General features: G+C 60.9%; 2 protein-coding genes across 3 annotated transcripts in view; one reads left to right on the forward strand and one right to left on the reverse strand.

Annotated features, from left to right (window-relative positions):
* SMG6 (SMG6 nonsense mediated mRNA decay factor) overlaps nucleotides 1–12,191 on the forward strand; it is a 90,342-nt gene extending 78,151 nt beyond the window's left edge. For both annotated transcript variants that reach the window (XM_042829920.1, XM_042829921.1), the window contains exons 16-19: nucleotides 5,027–5,180; nucleotides 8,045–8,256; nucleotides 8,481–8,562; nucleotides 10,284–12,191. In XM_042829920.1, coding sequence (XP_042685854.1) covers nucleotides 5,027–5,180; nucleotides 8,045–8,256; nucleotides 8,481–8,562; nucleotides 10,284–10,414 — 579 coding nt within the window. In that variant the 3' untranslated portion in view covers nucleotides 10,415–12,191. The remainder of the gene's footprint in view (nucleotides 1–5,026; nucleotides 5,181–8,044; nucleotides 8,257–8,480; nucleotides 8,563–10,283) is intronic.
* Nucleotides 12,192–12,456: 265 nt separating this feature from the next.
* HIC1 (HIC ZBTB transcriptional repressor 1) lies at nucleotides 12,457–15,781 on the reverse strand. Its single transcript, XM_042830085.1, has one exon. It carries the CDS (start codon nucleotides 15,770–15,772, stop codon nucleotides 13,847–13,849), a length of 1,926 nt encoding a protein of 641 aa, XP_042686019.1. The 5' UTR covers nucleotides 15,773–15,781; the 3' UTR covers nucleotides 12,457–13,846.
* Nucleotides 15,782–16,102: the final 321 nt, after the last annotated feature.

Here is a 16,102-nt window from a genome sequence, read left to right on the forward strand (position 1 = left end):
AGCGAATGAGTGAGAGATTGGAGAGATGGGCTGTAAATTAAAGCGGCCTGAAGCCTTCCAGCCTCCCAGGGTTGTTAAGCGGGAGGTGTAAGTAAATTCCCCACTTCCCACCGCCTTGTACAGACACAGCAAACAGGAACTGCACATGTTCGGGGAGGGCAGTGCATGCAGATCCCGGCCCAGCTGTGCCGGGGCCCCCGGGATGGCCGCTGCCCGTTCTGCGGGGAACGTGGGGGCTGCCTGATGTGTCAGGGGCTTTTCTCCCCGGCCCACTCCTCCCTTCCTCCCGAGCCTCCTCTCGCAGGCAGAGAGAGGTCAACATGAGGGTGTGGGCAGCTTCGGGGGCTGCACAGCTGAGAGCTGAGGTGCAGTCGGAGCTTGGGTGGAGGAGAAAAGTCCTTGGGGGCTTTGCTAAAGTCAGCCAGGCCGCGGCTGGCTGGGAACAGCCCGCAGCAGAACATGTGTGCGGCCCAGAGCTGGGATGGGGAGGCCAGGCTGAAGCCAACCCTGCGCCGCACCCCTCGGATCTCCCTGCCTTGACCCACGGGTCTCTGGTTTTCTTGAGGGATTTGTGCTTCCTGGGACCTGCCGCCTTCTAGGTTTCATCCTGTAGCTCGTGCTCCTCTGTGGGATTCTCGCACTGGCTGCTCTCCAGTTCCCCCTTTCATTATCCTGGGGATGAGCTGCAGTCCCATGTATTCACTGGAGTCCTGTAGATCCTGTGTTAGCACAGCCAGGACCCTCAGCTCTCCGTGCACATCTGTGTGCACTGATGGGGGCACGACCCAGAGAGCCCAGGCACCCCAGAGCCTCCTGCAGAGCCTGGCAGTGCAGGGTTCAGGGAGAAGCCTCCATCTTTTGGCTACTTGTTTTCTTTCTAAGTGTTTTGATATCTCTGAAGTTTCCCACTGACATCCCTGTGCCATCCCTTGGCAGGGCTTGGTGTGCCCATAGGGAGCATGGTGTGTTGGCCTCATCTGCACCCTGCAGAGCTGTGCTTCTTTCTGCCTTCTCTCTGATGGGTTTTTGGGCACTGCTTTCTTCCCTTCACTGTGCTCACCTCCTCTTGCTGCCCACCTGTGCCACCAGTGTGGGCCATCTACTCACTGCTTGTCCCAGGCTCTGTGCTGGCCAGGCAGCCCTACTTGTCCTTCTTGTACCTTCCAAACACAGACATTACTGTGATCATTGCTGCGGATTGAGGCTTTATTGTGCTTCCCTCACTGCTCTGGCTTGACTGGTGGGGAAGTATGGGTCCAGGCAGAGTGAATAGTTAAATAGGGGTGACCTCTGGGGCCAGCATAGAGAGCTCAGCTCCGGAACATCACACTGAGCAGATGAGATGGGGTAGAATGGCTTTAGAGCTCAGCCTTTTGCAGCCCTCTTTGCAACGGGCAGCCCTTCGCTGCCTGGCTGGGGCTTGCAGGGAGGCCGGGCAGGCAGGTGGAGCGAGGCCACGTCCTGCGCCTCCATCCACCCCCACGCTTGGCATGGCCCTCGGTCCGCGCCGCTCGGTGTCCCCTGTCCTTTGTGCCTCTGCTGTGCGCTGGGAGCGGTCGAGTTTCCTGAACGGTTGAAAACATCCCACCTGAAACATAACAGGCTCTTCCTCTGGATGCTGCTATTGTTTTGCTGAGCATTACAGAAGCAGCTTAACCGGGCGGCCAATTATGACATGTCTTCCCAAAATAGCCCCGCTCCTGTCCCTTCTGAGCCCACGGAACGGCCGCCCCCTTAAGATGCAGCCGCTCCTTTGTGGCGGTGCTGTGAGTAACCCGCTAAATATAGCCGCATCCCATTCACGCTCTGCTCCTGGCGCAGGAACAATGCTGCGGTGCACACGCGCTGACACGCACCTGCCTGGGATCGGGTGCCTGCCGGCTGCGGAAGACGCACACCCACCCACGGCGGCTCCGCCACGGCGGCGGCCCCGGCTTGCTACCAGGCACGGGGCACGTTCACTGCTGAGGAAGACGCTGCTGCGGACGAACCTTGGGAGGAGGAAACCTTTGGAGCGAGATGCGAAGGAGGCATTGTTTTCAGCTCCTGGAAAATTCACCTCTTGTCCCCCTCCGAGTGCACGGGGAGCAGGCGGGCAGCAGCGCCAGGTTGCCCCGCTGCGGGATTGAGGCTCGGGCAGCAGAGGCGGTGGCACAGTGGTGTCGGCCTGGGTGACCCATCCCGCACCCAGCCCTGCGGGGCTGCGGCTCCTGGTCTGTCTGGCAGCCAGTGCAAAGCCCGTGCTGTGTTCCCAGTGAACATCGCTCCGCTGTGGCACCGCAGGAAATGCAGCCTCACGGTTTGTGCGTGGTGAGGAGCGGTCCCCTTCTCGAACTTGAATCCCTCGGCCAGGCAGCCGGCTTCCGGGGAATCCCCCAGGTGATTCCAGCTGATGGATGAGTTGGGAATTTGGGACTGTGCGAGCGGGGAGTGTGTGATCTCAGTGCTGCCACCAGCTGGGGCAGCCGGGGGAGCCACCTCCGGCTCCTGCAGAGCTCCTGGGAGAAGTCCCTGCCCAGGGAACCGCAGCCGGGCTGTGGGCTGTGGGTGGACGTGATTCGGTGCCTGCAATGGGAGGAGAAAGGAAAGCTGGGTAGTGCTGAGAAGAGCAGCGGGCTGCTGCTCCCGTGGGTGCCTTGCTGTGCCAGCCCCACAGCGTCCCTTCGCCACGGAGCCGTGCAGCGAGCCAAACCCCAATAGGGACCAAATCTGTCTGTCCTACAGCACTTGAAATGGGGTGAGGCTGCACCAAGGGTCTCCCACACCCGCACAGCCCCATATCCTCTCCCAGCACGGAGGAAACTGAGGCACAGCAGGATGGGCGGCTCAATCACTGCCATAACACAACATCCTGCACCCTCAGCCCCATCCCCGTGCTGTGGGGCAGCGGCCGTGCCCACCAACCAGCACAAGGGTTAACGCCGCGCTCGCTCCCCGTCCCATCCCGCACATGGGCTCCCTTTCATCTCTGGCCGGGGGCCAGCCGTAGTCTGCATGAATCACAGGCCACTCCCCTCCCCCCCAAGCCCCTTGGCCAGAGGCTTCTGCAGCCTTTTACTCACACAAACAAAAATAAATCTCGCTGCCGGCCTCTGAACTCTGCAAAGGCGAGTTTCCCTCTGGCTCCCCGAGCGGCCCGGAGCTGTGCGAGGGGACTTGGCACGCTCCCCGCCGACCTCGCTCTTTCACTCCCGGCGCATCCTGTGTCCTTCTCTCACCGGGCGGCCCGAGGAGCGGAATGGGACGTGACGGCCGGCACAGGCGTCGCTCGCAGCTGCCAGGAATCAGCCGGGTACGGCCTGCGAACGCCGACGGGGACGGTGCCACACACGAGGGGCCCAGCGCCGGTGTCACCTGCGCGGTCAGCCCGGATGGGGAGCGTGAGGGACTGGCCTCCTTTGGTCTTTGGAATGGTCGTTGCCTGCTGCAGGGTGTGGTTTTGCTCTGCCTTTCTGTCACTTTGGGTCTCTGCGTTGGGTTCTTCTCCATCGCCTCGTGGCAGAGCCTGGTTCTGCACTGGGTGCTGCTCCATCCGTGACAGGGCCTGGTGCACCTCCCCACTGCGCTCCCAAACATTGGGGAGGAGCCCCACCAAACCCCACTGAAGCTCCATGGTTGATGCCATCAATTTTGTCCCCTGGCTTAGCGTTGCCCCAGCCTGGGTTGGGCAAAGGCATGAGCAGAGGCAGCACCCAGCGCGGGGCTGTGATGGTGGCCCTGTACCAGGATGCTGGTGCCACCATAGCTGCCCCTCAGTGGCCTTCTGAGCCCATGTGTGGGAGGCACGTGGGGAAGGCTTTGGTTGCTGCCTTGTGGGAGGTGGCGGCATCAAGGCAGCTTGATTTAAAGGCAGATGACAACACTCGCAAATGGATTTAAAACCACTTATTTCCACGGCCACTGCTGGCCCATGCAGCTCGTTGTTCCAGGGTGCCTCTGAGATTTTGGCATGACAAAAAGAGGGGTCAGATACACCCCCACAATGCTGGGCAGAACAGGGCTGGACTCAGCAGAAAGGGCTGGGCAGGGCTGGGCTCCCCTCCTGGCCCTGGGGTGTTCCGTGCGGGTGCAAGCCCTGTTTCACAAGAGTTCACGTGGTGGATGTGTTCCATACAGTGCTGCTGTGCTCCATGGGTGACCGGTTCCTATTAGAGGCAACAAACATCAGCGAGTCAAGGGAAGCTATTTTTAAGCAGAGGAAGCACTAGAATAGCATCCTGAGTTTTTTACGCCTGTGACTTACTGAAGAGTCCAAGTCCTTCGATAGCATCAAAAGTAACACATGAGCTTTTTGATCCCATTTTGGCAAATAGCGTTGTGCAAAGGTCCAGGTACAGCCAGGGGGGGTTTCTAGTAGGACACAGCAGACCCTCCCCATGTGTGTGAGCACCTCTGGTCTCCAGTGGATGCGTGGGGCTCTGTCAAGGACAGCACCAGGACTTTGCAGGGCTGGAACCCACCTGGTTTCCCAGCTGGATGTTGTTGGAAAACACACGGCGTGTGCAGGACTTGGTGGGACAGAGAGCATGGTGCTCAGCCAAGCGTCCCCTCCCCACACACCTCTCCTGCTCGGGGTCCCATGGTTTGGATGTTGTTGGCATGGCTCGTGTCCCAAGCTGGCTCGTTTTCATTGCTGATCTTGTCATCTTGAGATGTTTTCATCCACCCCTTTCCTCCCTGCTGTTTTATATCAGGGTGGTGCAGATAGTCTTGGCAACTGCCAGTCCTATTAAATGGGACAATACCTGAAACAAATGCACTTTCAAGGCTGGTACAACCAGTCCACTGCAGGGCTTGGGCAGGGCTGTGTTTTCCTATGAGGGTGCTGCTGGAGTTTTTCACCATCCCTCTGTGTCCCCACAAGAGCTGGTGCTTGCAGTGTGCAGGTGGGATGGACACAGCCTCCTCTACACACCGTCCTTGCTGCAGGAGGCATGTGTGCCAACTAGGCTTATCTTTTGCTCCCAATATCCACGGGTCACAGGGTTGACGTCTTTCTTACTCATCACGTGTCCTTCTCTTCCAGGCTGTGCTGAAAGACCAGAGTCAAATGAGGCAGATGGAGCTGGAGATAAGACCTGTCTTCCTGGTCCCAGACACCAACGGCTTCATCGACCACCTCAGCAGCTTGATAACGCTGCTGGACTGCAGGAAGTTCATCCTCGTGGTGCCCCTGATCGGTGAGTAGCACAAGCACCAGGCATGGGCTTCCCTGTCCCTCGGTGCAGGCTCGACCCTCTAAGCCAGGTCCCATTCTCGTGCCCCACATGCCCTTTTGTGTGGTCCCAGTGCTTGCTGTGCGTGCTGGACACAACCCTGTTGCTTTTACCTGTTGGAGCCATGTCTCATCCCAGCTGCTCCTTCACCCCATGCCATGCTTTTCCCTTCCTGACAGCTTTCTGCCCAGCGTGAGCTCCTCTTCCCATGGTGCATTTAGGGGTGCCAGGGGCTGGGAGAGGCACACGGGTGTTAAATGGGATTTGAAGGGAATTTTGGAAGGAGCAAGGAGGAGGAATTGTTAAACAATCAGAGCAGATAGCTTATCCCAGCAGAGCTGGGGCTTAGGCAGCCTGAGCAAATGGCCGGCCTGTGTCCCAGCGTCTCAGAGCTGCTCAAGCCCAGCCCTTCTTTTTATCCTTATAAAGCTTGCAGTAAAACAGCAAGCTGGTTCCCGTTATTGGTAAACACTCACCCTGGCAGATAACGGCTGTGCTGCTGGGTGGTCTCCCAGGGTGGCGGGAGGATTTGGTGAGATGCCTTTGCTCTGATTGTTTGATCACTCGCTGGGCTCGCAGTAGCATTCCTCCGGCCGGTGCTGCACTGGGGCCGGCTGCACCCCAGTGCCAACCTGGCATGGAGGGGAGCTTGAGGGTAAAAGAGATCAGGGTAGGAGTGGGGCTGAGCCTCACAGATGCCTCAGGCTGCCCTCATCCCAGCTGCAGCCCCACAGGCACCTCCAGTCTGCAGGCAGCGAGGCGTACTCTCGTGCTGATCTCCTGCCCTGCAGCACACTTCATGCCTGCCCTCAGAGCAGGTGTGGGGCTTCCTCTTCGACTCCTAGCTCCACTGGCCCAACAGCCAGCATCCAACAGGCCCTTCCTGCAGGGTCTGGCTCTGGAAGGACTCTTAGAGCTGGGGATGGGACCCCTGGACAAGGGCTGTCAGGGAGCTCTGCAGCTTGGCACGGCAGTGGCAGGACATTACGTGGAAGCAAAGGGAAGGAAGCTGGCAGAGCCCTGGGGTCTGTGGAGTGTGCTCACACCTGGGAATGCTGGCGCCTTCCCTAGAGCCATGGCCCTGCCTCCTCTGTGCTCCCACAAGCATGAGCTGCAGGAGAGCGGGAAGCCCTATTTCCTTCCCTGGGCCAGGTGCTGCCGCACTGAACTTGCATAATGGGTGCTGGGCTGGCCAGGATAAGCAAGGGGCCAGTGGCCATGGTGCCACATCCTATTGCCAGTTCCAGGTGTGAGCTGTGCTCTGTCCCCAGCACGGGGCACTCCTCACTGCTTATCCCAGGGATGCAGCAAGGGGTTAAGCGTGCAGCTTCGCGTTCCGTTTGTTTCTCTTGCTCTTTAACCTGCTCCGTGCTCCTTAAGGCTGACCCCACCATGGAGAAGCCAGGCCTGGTGCAGAAGCACAAACAAGCCTCCCCTTTGAAGCCTGTTTAGTTTGGAAGCAGGAAGGCGGATTTCGGGAGGGAATACCAGCTTTTCCTGTTTGATGTTCCGTTCTTGCAAGGCTCCCCCCACCCCTAACCCAGCCGTGCATTGTGTGGAAATGGCAGCATCAGGTCGCTGAAAGCAGTAGCAAGAGGAGCAGTCAGCGAGCGAAGAGCAAAGCAGCTCCATGCAGCTTTAATTTGAATACCCAGACAGTGAGTGCCAGTCTCACCATGGAACAGAGCGATCACGCAGGCTCCCTGGGCAGTGATTCACAGCACTGGGGAGAGGCCTCAGACCCCGAGCTCTCTCCTCGAACCCCCAAGGAATGCATAGTTCCCACTTGAACTCAGGACTTGGCTCCAAGCTCGGAAACAATCTTCAGAAATGAAGCCATGGCTAAAACACACACTGCGCGCACAGAGGCTCCCTCGCACACACGTGCACACCAGCCCAGCCTTGTGCACACGCATCCCTGTGCACGAACACATGTGAGGATGCTCGTGTGCACATCTGGACACAACTGTCATGAGCCCAGCCTCGCTGGGAGCTGCCTTGGCCGCGCTTGGCTCGCACACGCAGAGCAGCTCTGGGTGCACTGCAGGGTGCGTTCCTCCTGGCGTCCCTTGGGCACTGCTCAGCCTGGGGGGCTGCTGAGGCTGTGTGCCTGCTGCTTGGCAGCCGGACAGGAGGCTCCGAGCCCTGACAGTCTCCAGTGAAACCAAACGGGCTGGGAATCTGCCTGATCCCAGGCTCGAGCTCGGCTTCAGCAACATGTGTCAGGACAGATGTGCAAACTCTGTATCAGCCCCAGATGGGTGAGGTGTTGAAGAGAGTGTCTCCCCTGCAGGCAGCCTGGGGCAGCGACTTCAGGTGTGAAAACAGGGCCAGGACTTGGTGGAGCGGGAGCTGCCTGCTTCTGCATGTGACCCTACTTGCACACGCAGCTTTCTGCATCTGAAAGCAAGCCCAGGGGGCTGGGAGAAGGAGCAGAGCAGGGAGGCATGGCACGGATCAGGAGGCATGATAGCCAGATCCCCAGACCCATCAGCTTTCTGACCCCCCCCCAATCGCACGTGAAGGTGCTCGGGTTGGGCTCACGGCTGCATTTCACAGGGCACAGTGCCCTCAGCAAGTGCTGCAGGGCAGAGGTCCCCATGCTCTCAGGGCTGAGCCAGGTGACACGCAGAGGTGGAAGGCAGCAAAGCTTTTCCAGACCTGTAGCCAAGTCCAGGAGCACAGGGACGCTGCGGCAGCTGAACCCAGATTTCCTGAGCCAGCTCCCAGTGTCCCAGCCCTGAGGCTTTGGCAACACGTGCGTTTCAGCAGCGGGTCACGAGAGCACCTTGTCCCTTAGTAACTGTACCTCCTCTTCCTGTTTGAAGTGATAAACGAGCTGGACGGCCTGGCCAAGGGCCCGGAGATGGAGCACCGGGCTGCAGGCTATGCCCGCCAAGTGCAGGAGAGAGCCAGGAAGTCCATCGAGTTCCTGGAGGAGAGGTTCGAGGGCCGTGACAACTGCCTGAGGGCTCTGACCAGCCGAGGCAACGAGCTGGAGTCCATCTCCTTCCGCAGTGAAGACACCACTGGCCAGCAGGTAGGGATGACAGCCCTGCGAGGATGGAGGCACTGAGGCAGCGCTGCCAGTGCACGCTATAGGGCTGGAAGCCTCCCCAGGGACCTGTCCCTTTGCAGGCTCAGAGCAGCCCTGATGTCCACTGAGCTGCAACACCATCTCCAGGGCAGTGCAGAAATGATGGTGATGGGGCTGCAGGGTTTGTGTTTTTTTCTGCTGACAGTAACATTGTGCTTTTCTTCCAGGGAAATAATGACGACCTGATTCTGTCCTGCTGCCTCCACTATTGCAACGACAAGGCCAAGGATTTCATGCCCTCTAACAAAGGTAGAACATCCTCACATCCTCTTTGTCCCTTCTCTGTTGCAGCCCACAGACCCTGCTCATTTCTCTTTTTGTGGCTCTTGGAGCCCATACCTCTGCATTTGGCCTCTTTCAACACCAAGGTGTCACCTCCTGCCCCCACGCAGCCCCAGGATGTGGCCCATCCTGCTGTGTTTCCAAATGCTCACCTCTACGTGCACCTTCTGGGACTCCCCAGCCTGTGAGAAGACCCCTCCATACACACACAGAGCCACTTTGTAGTGCTGGCAGCACAACTGTTAGTAGTTGCTGTCCCCCAGAGTATGCACCGAGGCCATAAAACCACGTGTCAGGGCCTTTTGCTTTCCCTTCACCCTCCTAGAGTGGAAAGAGCAGATGCAGATCCAACTGTCTGCCCATACAGGGACATCTCCTGCCACTGCGTGCCACAGCCACGGCTGCAGCAGAAGGTCAAGGGCTCCTTCTGAAAGCCCCAGTGCCTGCTGGTTGGAGCCTTTTTCCTCCTGATGCCCTGCTGGCAATGGCAGCATGTGCTGGGACCAGACAGCCCCAGTGTGCTGCCAGGGCAGTGTGGATGGGAATTAGATCAGCAGCTGCCCAAGAAATCAACCCACATTTGTCAGCGCGAATTCTTAGCAGCTTAACTTGTCAGATTCACAGAGAAACCGTCACCAAATGTTTATGTGCAAATGATGCTGAATTTTGAAATCATGTGGATTATGGCGAATGGGGCCTGACAAGCTGACAGCCTCTGGTTTGTAACAAGGAGGCGCGTCACCAGCTCGGAGCAGAGGATGTTTATTGTTACACATTTCTTAAAGTGTCCGCACAAAACCTTCCAATCCCGCTTTCATCAGCCCTCGGCCCCAGGCCTGCCCTCCCACAGCTGCCCCACGGCTGCCCCGCACTCCCCTTCCTCCCATCACCTCCTCACCATCCTCAGCCCCAACACCACCAGCTCGTTCGCTTGTCGCTAACCTCCCCTTCCCCTTGGCTTGCTGCTCCTGGCGCGGCCAATCTGGGCCCATGTTGGGCTCCCATAAACTCTGTTTTTTCCATTCCAATCCTGGCTCAGAGGCACTGTGTTTCCTGTGCTCATAGGAACAGTACTCTGGTCACAGGACCCAGCTGCTTACACATACCCCATATGCTTCCCCTGCTCCGCACACACGTAAGCGTGGCTCCCATATCCCCAGCCTGGCGTGTTGCGTGCGGGGCAGCTCATCCATCTGGGGGCAAGATCCCTTCAGTTATTTCTCAGCCTTCAGCTCTGTCTGAGCCTCAGCCAGAAACGCCTCGGTGGCAGTGGCTACTCCAAAAGCTGCTCGAACGAAAGGTTCGTTTTAGATCTTATAATGAGATCGCCAGAATAATAGCACCAGCTTCCTGCTGGAGCCAGGGTCGCGGGCCGTCTTCCTGGCCTGGGTCAGGCGAAGGCACCTCCTGTTCCCAGTGCTGAGCACCTCCCTGCTTTGGGCAGCGGGGTTTCGCCTGCAGGGGATGGGCAGAGCGCACAGATTGTCCCCAAACCAGAGCAAGGAGATAACAGAAGGCCTCCGAAATGAGGCGTCGTCTCCGAGCCACGGTGGGAAACCTCAGCAGGCAGCAGGGAGCCAGGAGCACCGGGAGGCTGCGGGGATTTGGGGCGCAGAGCACGCGTGGGGACAGCATGGTATGACAGCACAGCTCTGGGATTCACTCTGCTCTGTTGTTCTTCCATGCAGACGATCCCATCCGTTTGCTCCGCGAAGTGGTTCTGCTGACGGACGATCGCAACCTGCGAGTCAAAGCGCTGACCCGCAACGTGCCTGTGAGGGACATCCCCACCTTCCTCAAATGGGCCCAGGAGGGCTGAGGGGGCCGAGCAGGGAGCAGAGCCCCCTGAGTGAGTAACGCAGAGTGTTGCGGTGGGAGACCGGCTCCGCAGCAGCCCTCACCGCCACCGCCTTCCAGCCCACAATGAACAATAAACGCCACGTCTTCAACCCACCCCACATGGCCGTGCTGCGAAGGGCCCCCCCGAGGGGTGCAGGCGAGCTGGGAAGGTCATTGCCGTGGATGGTTCACGTGGAGGCTGGGACGTTGAGTGTCCCCGTGGCCTTCGGGCGGTGCTGGAGCAGAGCTGGAGAGCCCTGCTGTGCAGGGAAGCTTTGGTTGACCCCGTGCCGGATCGCCGGCCTTTCGCTTGGTTTGCTTGGTTGCAGAGAGCTCACGTCGTGAGTCGGTGTCTCTTCGGGTTTGTAGGCTGTACAGGGCAGAGATTGGGGACGCAACGGTGCAGACTTTGGGATTGCTTTGGTCTCGCTCAGCCCCAGGAGCTGAGCCTTTGGGAGATGCTGTGGGCTTCAAGGGCAGGTCCTCAGCTGTGTGCCCCATGCTCTCCATCATCCCTGCCCAGCCTGTTCCTCCTGCATGTCCCAGGCTGCATTGGTTCCCCATCCCATCCCCGCTACCACCCCACAGAAGGGAACGCTGTCTGCTGCTTGCAGAGATGCTCGTCCTCTCCGCTGCAGGGTTTGCTTTTTCAGTTTCATTTCAGACTTCAGCATAGGATTGTTTTCAGGTGTGTGCCCTGCCTGCTTTGTGGGGGAGGAGGGCTTTGAACACCCCTGATTCCCCCCACAACTGCTTTCTGTTCTGCTCCCTTCCCACAACAGACGTTACCTGTTCCCACCTCTCTTTCCCCTATCCCTGCTTCCCACACTGACACTTTTAGCCACATTTTCAGCCCAGGGCTCAGCGTGAGGTCAGCAAAGCCCTCCGAGTCCCCGAGGAGCCCGGGACAGGCTGTCTGGGGACAGGGCTGGTGAAGCCTGGGCAGTGCCTGGTGCCGAGCCCAGCAGTGAGGGTCCCCTTTTGTCACCTCAAGCCCTCCAGCACACCGCTGTCTCCCACACCACATCACATTGTCCCCACCACCAAGCCCTCATCCACCCGGCACTACAGATACAGAAGCCACGAGGGAGCGTTTGCCCATGAACTGGCATCCCTGAAGCTCTGTCACGCCTCAGTCCCATCAGCACGGAGCAGGACTGACCCCAGGGCCACCTCTGGTTCCCACCGGCGCGCTGCAGAGGATGCAGGAGGACCGAGCTCAGTGTTTTCCTTTCCTGCGTGGGTGGCTCAGACCTGGTGTTTGCAACAGAGCACGTTCAAGCAGGAAGCTCACTGTCACCCATGCCACAGTGAGGACCGAAGCAGGGCTCAGGGCCTGAGCGGAGCACATGGACAAGCAGCAGTTGTGCTCACCTGTACCATACACGTGTCCTGGCAAAGGGCTCAGCGCAAGTGCAGAACTGCACGGTGCAGATTTGAGGACCCCAAGCAGCGCAGCCACCTGCAGGAGGACACGCGGAGTGACCATGGTTTAACACGAGCACCCAGGACCCAATTCGTGCTGCACAGCTCTGGGTGTAAGCAGCGTGCAGAATTCTCAAAGCTGAGTGCATTGGAAATGTGTTCTCACCTGTGCCGGATGCCCAGCCCTCGCAGGGCTCTCTGGGCAGCACAGAGGGGGTCTCACCGGGCTGAGTGCGCCGGGGCCACCTGCGCCAGCCCTTTGTTGGGGAGGTGGCCGCGTTCGGGTGATTTTGTTAAGATGGTTTTAATCATTTTTAGTATTAAACACTTGTCTGTGCAGCCCGTTGTCTCGCTTGCCGTCTGTGGGCGCATCGCTATCAGTTGGGGCGGTGGGGACGTACGGCAGCAGGACGTGTCCCTGCTGTCCTGCACCTTCCCTGTTAATGAACGGGACTCTGGGCAAACAGAAAAGCTCCTCTCCTCCCCTCCTCTCCCACAGCCCCACACCACCCACCCAGCGCAGCCCCATAGGGTACGTCCCCGCTCCCCATCCCAGCCCCACACATCAGGGCCACCAGAGAAGGACGCGAGGCTCTGTGTGTTAATGTCACTTTATTGCTTGTTCCGTTTCGACTATAGAAAAAAGGGCGAGGAGCCCGTGTACAAATCGGACGTGATACAGACCCCGCTGGGCGTTTCCAGCTGTGTTTTGGGTGCAGCTGCTGCCGGTGCTCAGCCCCCAAAATGGGCACAGATGCCCGGTGGCAGCTCTGGCCAGATGCTGGTGAGCCCCGGGGGGGACCTGGGTGACCCCTGCCCATCCCTGGCTGGAAGCAGGCACTTGGGGGCACGAGGCCTCGCCGCAGAGCAGCCAGCACAAGGTAAGGCACAGTGGCTGCGAGGCTGGGGACAGTCACTGCCCCGGGGCCTCGTGTGCAAAGGAGAGGAAGGGGCACGGGGAGGGGAGAAGCTTCACATTAGCCCCAGGCAGAGGGGTCGTGGGCCTGGGTGGGGATCCAGACTTAGGGAGGGCTCACGAGAGGGGTGCTGCGGTGCCAGGGGTGCCCCTTGGGGGCTCGACCCGCTGTCATTGCAGCCCGGGCCGGGGGCTCAGCTCTCCCCAGGGCTGCTCCCGGCCCCTTCCCGCGGCCCCGTTCCTCCGCTGCCCACGTCCACATAGCTGACAAACCCAACCGCTTTGTCTTTGTCATAAACTCCCGGCCCAAGGTTCCCCCAAACCCGACCCGACCCAGCTGTGCTGGGGACGGGGATCTTTGGCAATAAAAGAGGTGGGCCCGAGGGCACAGCCACCCCACTGGACGGCGGCTCCCAGGGGTCCCTCTGCCCCACGGGGCCCCGGGCATCCCTGATGGCGAGCGCTGTGGGGCAGGGTGCAGGGGCTCAGTCTGTGACAAGGCCCTGCCCCACCTCCCGAAAACACTGGCGGCTGAGGGCTGAGGCCGGGAGCTCAGTGCTGCTCCACGTTGAGGAGCATCGTGTTTCCCCGGTCACCATCCCTGACCCCCAACAAAACCCCGTGTGAGCCCTCTCCATCAGTCTGTCCCCGAGCTCCCAGCACAGCCCCGGGGAGGAGGAGGCCCTTCGCTGCGGCCGCGATGGATGAACTACTCACGGCCCCACGGCAGTGATGGCGGCACAGTCTGGGTTCCATCACAGCAGAGCTGAGCTCCATTGGGTCCCACCGCAGGGCGGGCAGAGATGGGGACAGCCCCGAGGTAAGGAGCGGGCTCATGTCCTCCGAAGCCTCAGGGTTCGGGCTGGCGGCACAGCGGGGCGAGCCAGGAGGTCAGTCCCTGAATATCGGCTTCTCCCCACCGCTCACGGCAGGACGCGCCATCCAGCCAGCCCGGGGCAGCTCTCATGGGACCCCCTGCTCCGAGTGAGTTCTCCGGGGCCGAGCACCTTGCCACCTCCATCCCTGCCCTTGAGAGGCACGGGGAGCCCCAGGGCCACCCCCCGGCGGACGCTACGGGGGCGAGTAGCGCTCTATGGTCCGCGCGGCGTCGGCGTGGAGGTGCGGAGCCTGCGCCAACACCTCGGCCGCTTTGTCCTGGCTCAGCCCCAGGTGCTCTGCCGTGAACTTGGCCAACGGGTAGAGGCTCTCCATGGCCTTGGGGTCGCTGAGGAAGTGCGAGGTGTGGGACAGCAGCTCGGCCGCCTTCTCCTGCTTGAGCCCCAGCTGGTCGGCGGTGAGCCGCGCCATGGCGTAGACGCTGTCGGGGAAGTCCAGCTTGGCTTTGCCATCGGGGCCGGCCGCGTGCATCTTCATGTGGCTGATGAGGTTGCGCTGTTGGGCGAACTTGCCGCCGCACACCTGGCACTCGTAGGGCTTTTCCCCAGAGTGGATGCGCATGTGCTCGGTCAGGCGGTACTGCCGGGTGAAGCGCATCCCGCAGGCGTCGCAGGCGAAGGGCTTGAGGCCGAGGTGGCTGCGCATGTGGCGGGTCATGGTGCCGCGCTGCGTGAACTTCTTCCCGCAGATGGTGCAGGGGTAGGGCCGCGTCAGCCAGTGCGTCTTCTCGTGCTGCCGCAGCGTGGCCGGGTCCTTGTAGGACTTGTCACAGGACGAGCAGCGGTACGGCCGCAGGATGTCCCCCAGCCCTGCACCTCCCTTATCCAAGAAGGGCACGGCCTGCTCGGCCGCCGCTTTGTGGTACAGCTCCTCTTCGTTGTGGGCCTCCACGTGCGCATTGAGCTGCTCGGAGCTGGGGAAGCCCTTCCCGCAGGGGATGCAGACGTACAGGTTGTCGCCCAGGCTCTCGGGCTCGTAGCCCAGGTGGTTGCAGTAGCGGTCCAACGCATCGCCGGGCGACGGCCCCTCGCTGCTGCCCGTCTCCTCGCTCGTGCTGTTGTCGGGCTCCAGGTCGTTGCTTTCCACACTGGGATAGCGCGGCTGCGGGGCGGCAGGCGGCGATTCGGCTTTTTCCTCCCTCTCCAGCTCCTTCTCCGCCTCCCCTTCGTCCAGGTAGGGCCCCAGCGGCTCGTGCTTCATCCAGCGGTACATCAGCTCGCGCCCATCGCCGCGGGGCAGGGGGGGCTCGGTGCAGGGCGGCGTGCCGCGGAACGGGTCGGTAGCGTGGGGGTGTCCCCCCGGCTCCCCACCCGGTGGCGAGTCCTTGTAGGCAGCGGGGTGGCCGGCCAGGAGCCCCCCGCTCACCGGGGGGCTGTCGTGCCGCGGGGGCAAGGAGGGCTCGCGGGGCTCTGCGGGCAGCAGGCGGTCGGTGGGCAGCAGCTGGGCGGAGGGGCCGGTGGGGCTCTTCTTGGAGAGGTCGAGGCCGCACGGCGGCGAGCAGTGCCGCTCGGGGGGGCACAGCCCGTGGGGGTGCAGCGGGGTGCCCTGCGAGGCCGAGGCGTAGAGCTCCCCACACTGCGTGTTGAGCGGCGCCGCCGGCTCCACGGGCTGCAGATCGACGGGTCGCGGCGTCCCCGAATAGCAAGCCTGGATGACCGGCGTGGCGGCACGCAGCCCCCGGCCCAGCTTGTAGGGCGCGTACCCCCCACGCAGGTGACAGTACTTCCCGCTGCGCTTCAGCTTCTTCTTGCACAGTGCCACCAAACCGGGGATCTGCAGGTAGCTGGCGGCTGCCAGCACAGCCCCCAAGCTCTGCTCGCCGCCCGGCTCACATTCACCCAAACGCCCGGTGTAGATGAAATCGAGGATGAGGCGGAAGATGCCGGGGCTCACCATCTCGTGGTCCAGGTTGAGCAGGTTGTCGTGCACCACCAGCGACTTGAGGTAGGCGCTGCTGGCTGCCAGGATGTTCTTGTGAGCGCGGAAGAGTGCGTTCTGCACCACGATGATCACGTCGCACAGGAAACCCTTCGTGCGCTGAGTGTTCAGCTGCAGCAGCAGCTGCCGCGAGTGGCTCGGCACCTCCATGGCCTCCAGCATCGCGCCGCGCGCCCGCCGCCCTGCAACACACGGCCCCCGTCAGCCCAACGCCTAGAGGGGATGTAGGGAGGGTCGGGCACTTCGGAGGCGGGGGAGGGCGAGGGGGGGGGGGGGGGGGTTCAGCCCACTTCAACCCCAACCCCGGTTCTTTCTCCCCCTGCTGCGTTCTGGCTGCTCTGAGCGCAGCTTTCCGTGTGCCACGCTTATATCGGGGCTCGCTTCGCGCCGGCCGATGGGGCGGGGAGTGGGGTACAAACCCCCAGAGGCTCAAATTTAGGTTAAAATATTATTTTTATTTTTGGGGGGGAGAAAATGACATCATCCCCCTCC

This window comes from Centrocercus urophasianus, unplaced genomic scaffold (assembly GCF_019232065.1).
Source record: "Centrocercus urophasianus isolate 14NV4802_14NV808 unplaced genomic scaffold, USGS_Curo_1.0 seq_33, whole genome shotgun sequence".
Taxonomy (NCBI): domain Eukaryota; kingdom Metazoa; phylum Chordata; class Aves; order Galliformes; family Phasianidae; genus Centrocercus; species Centrocercus urophasianus.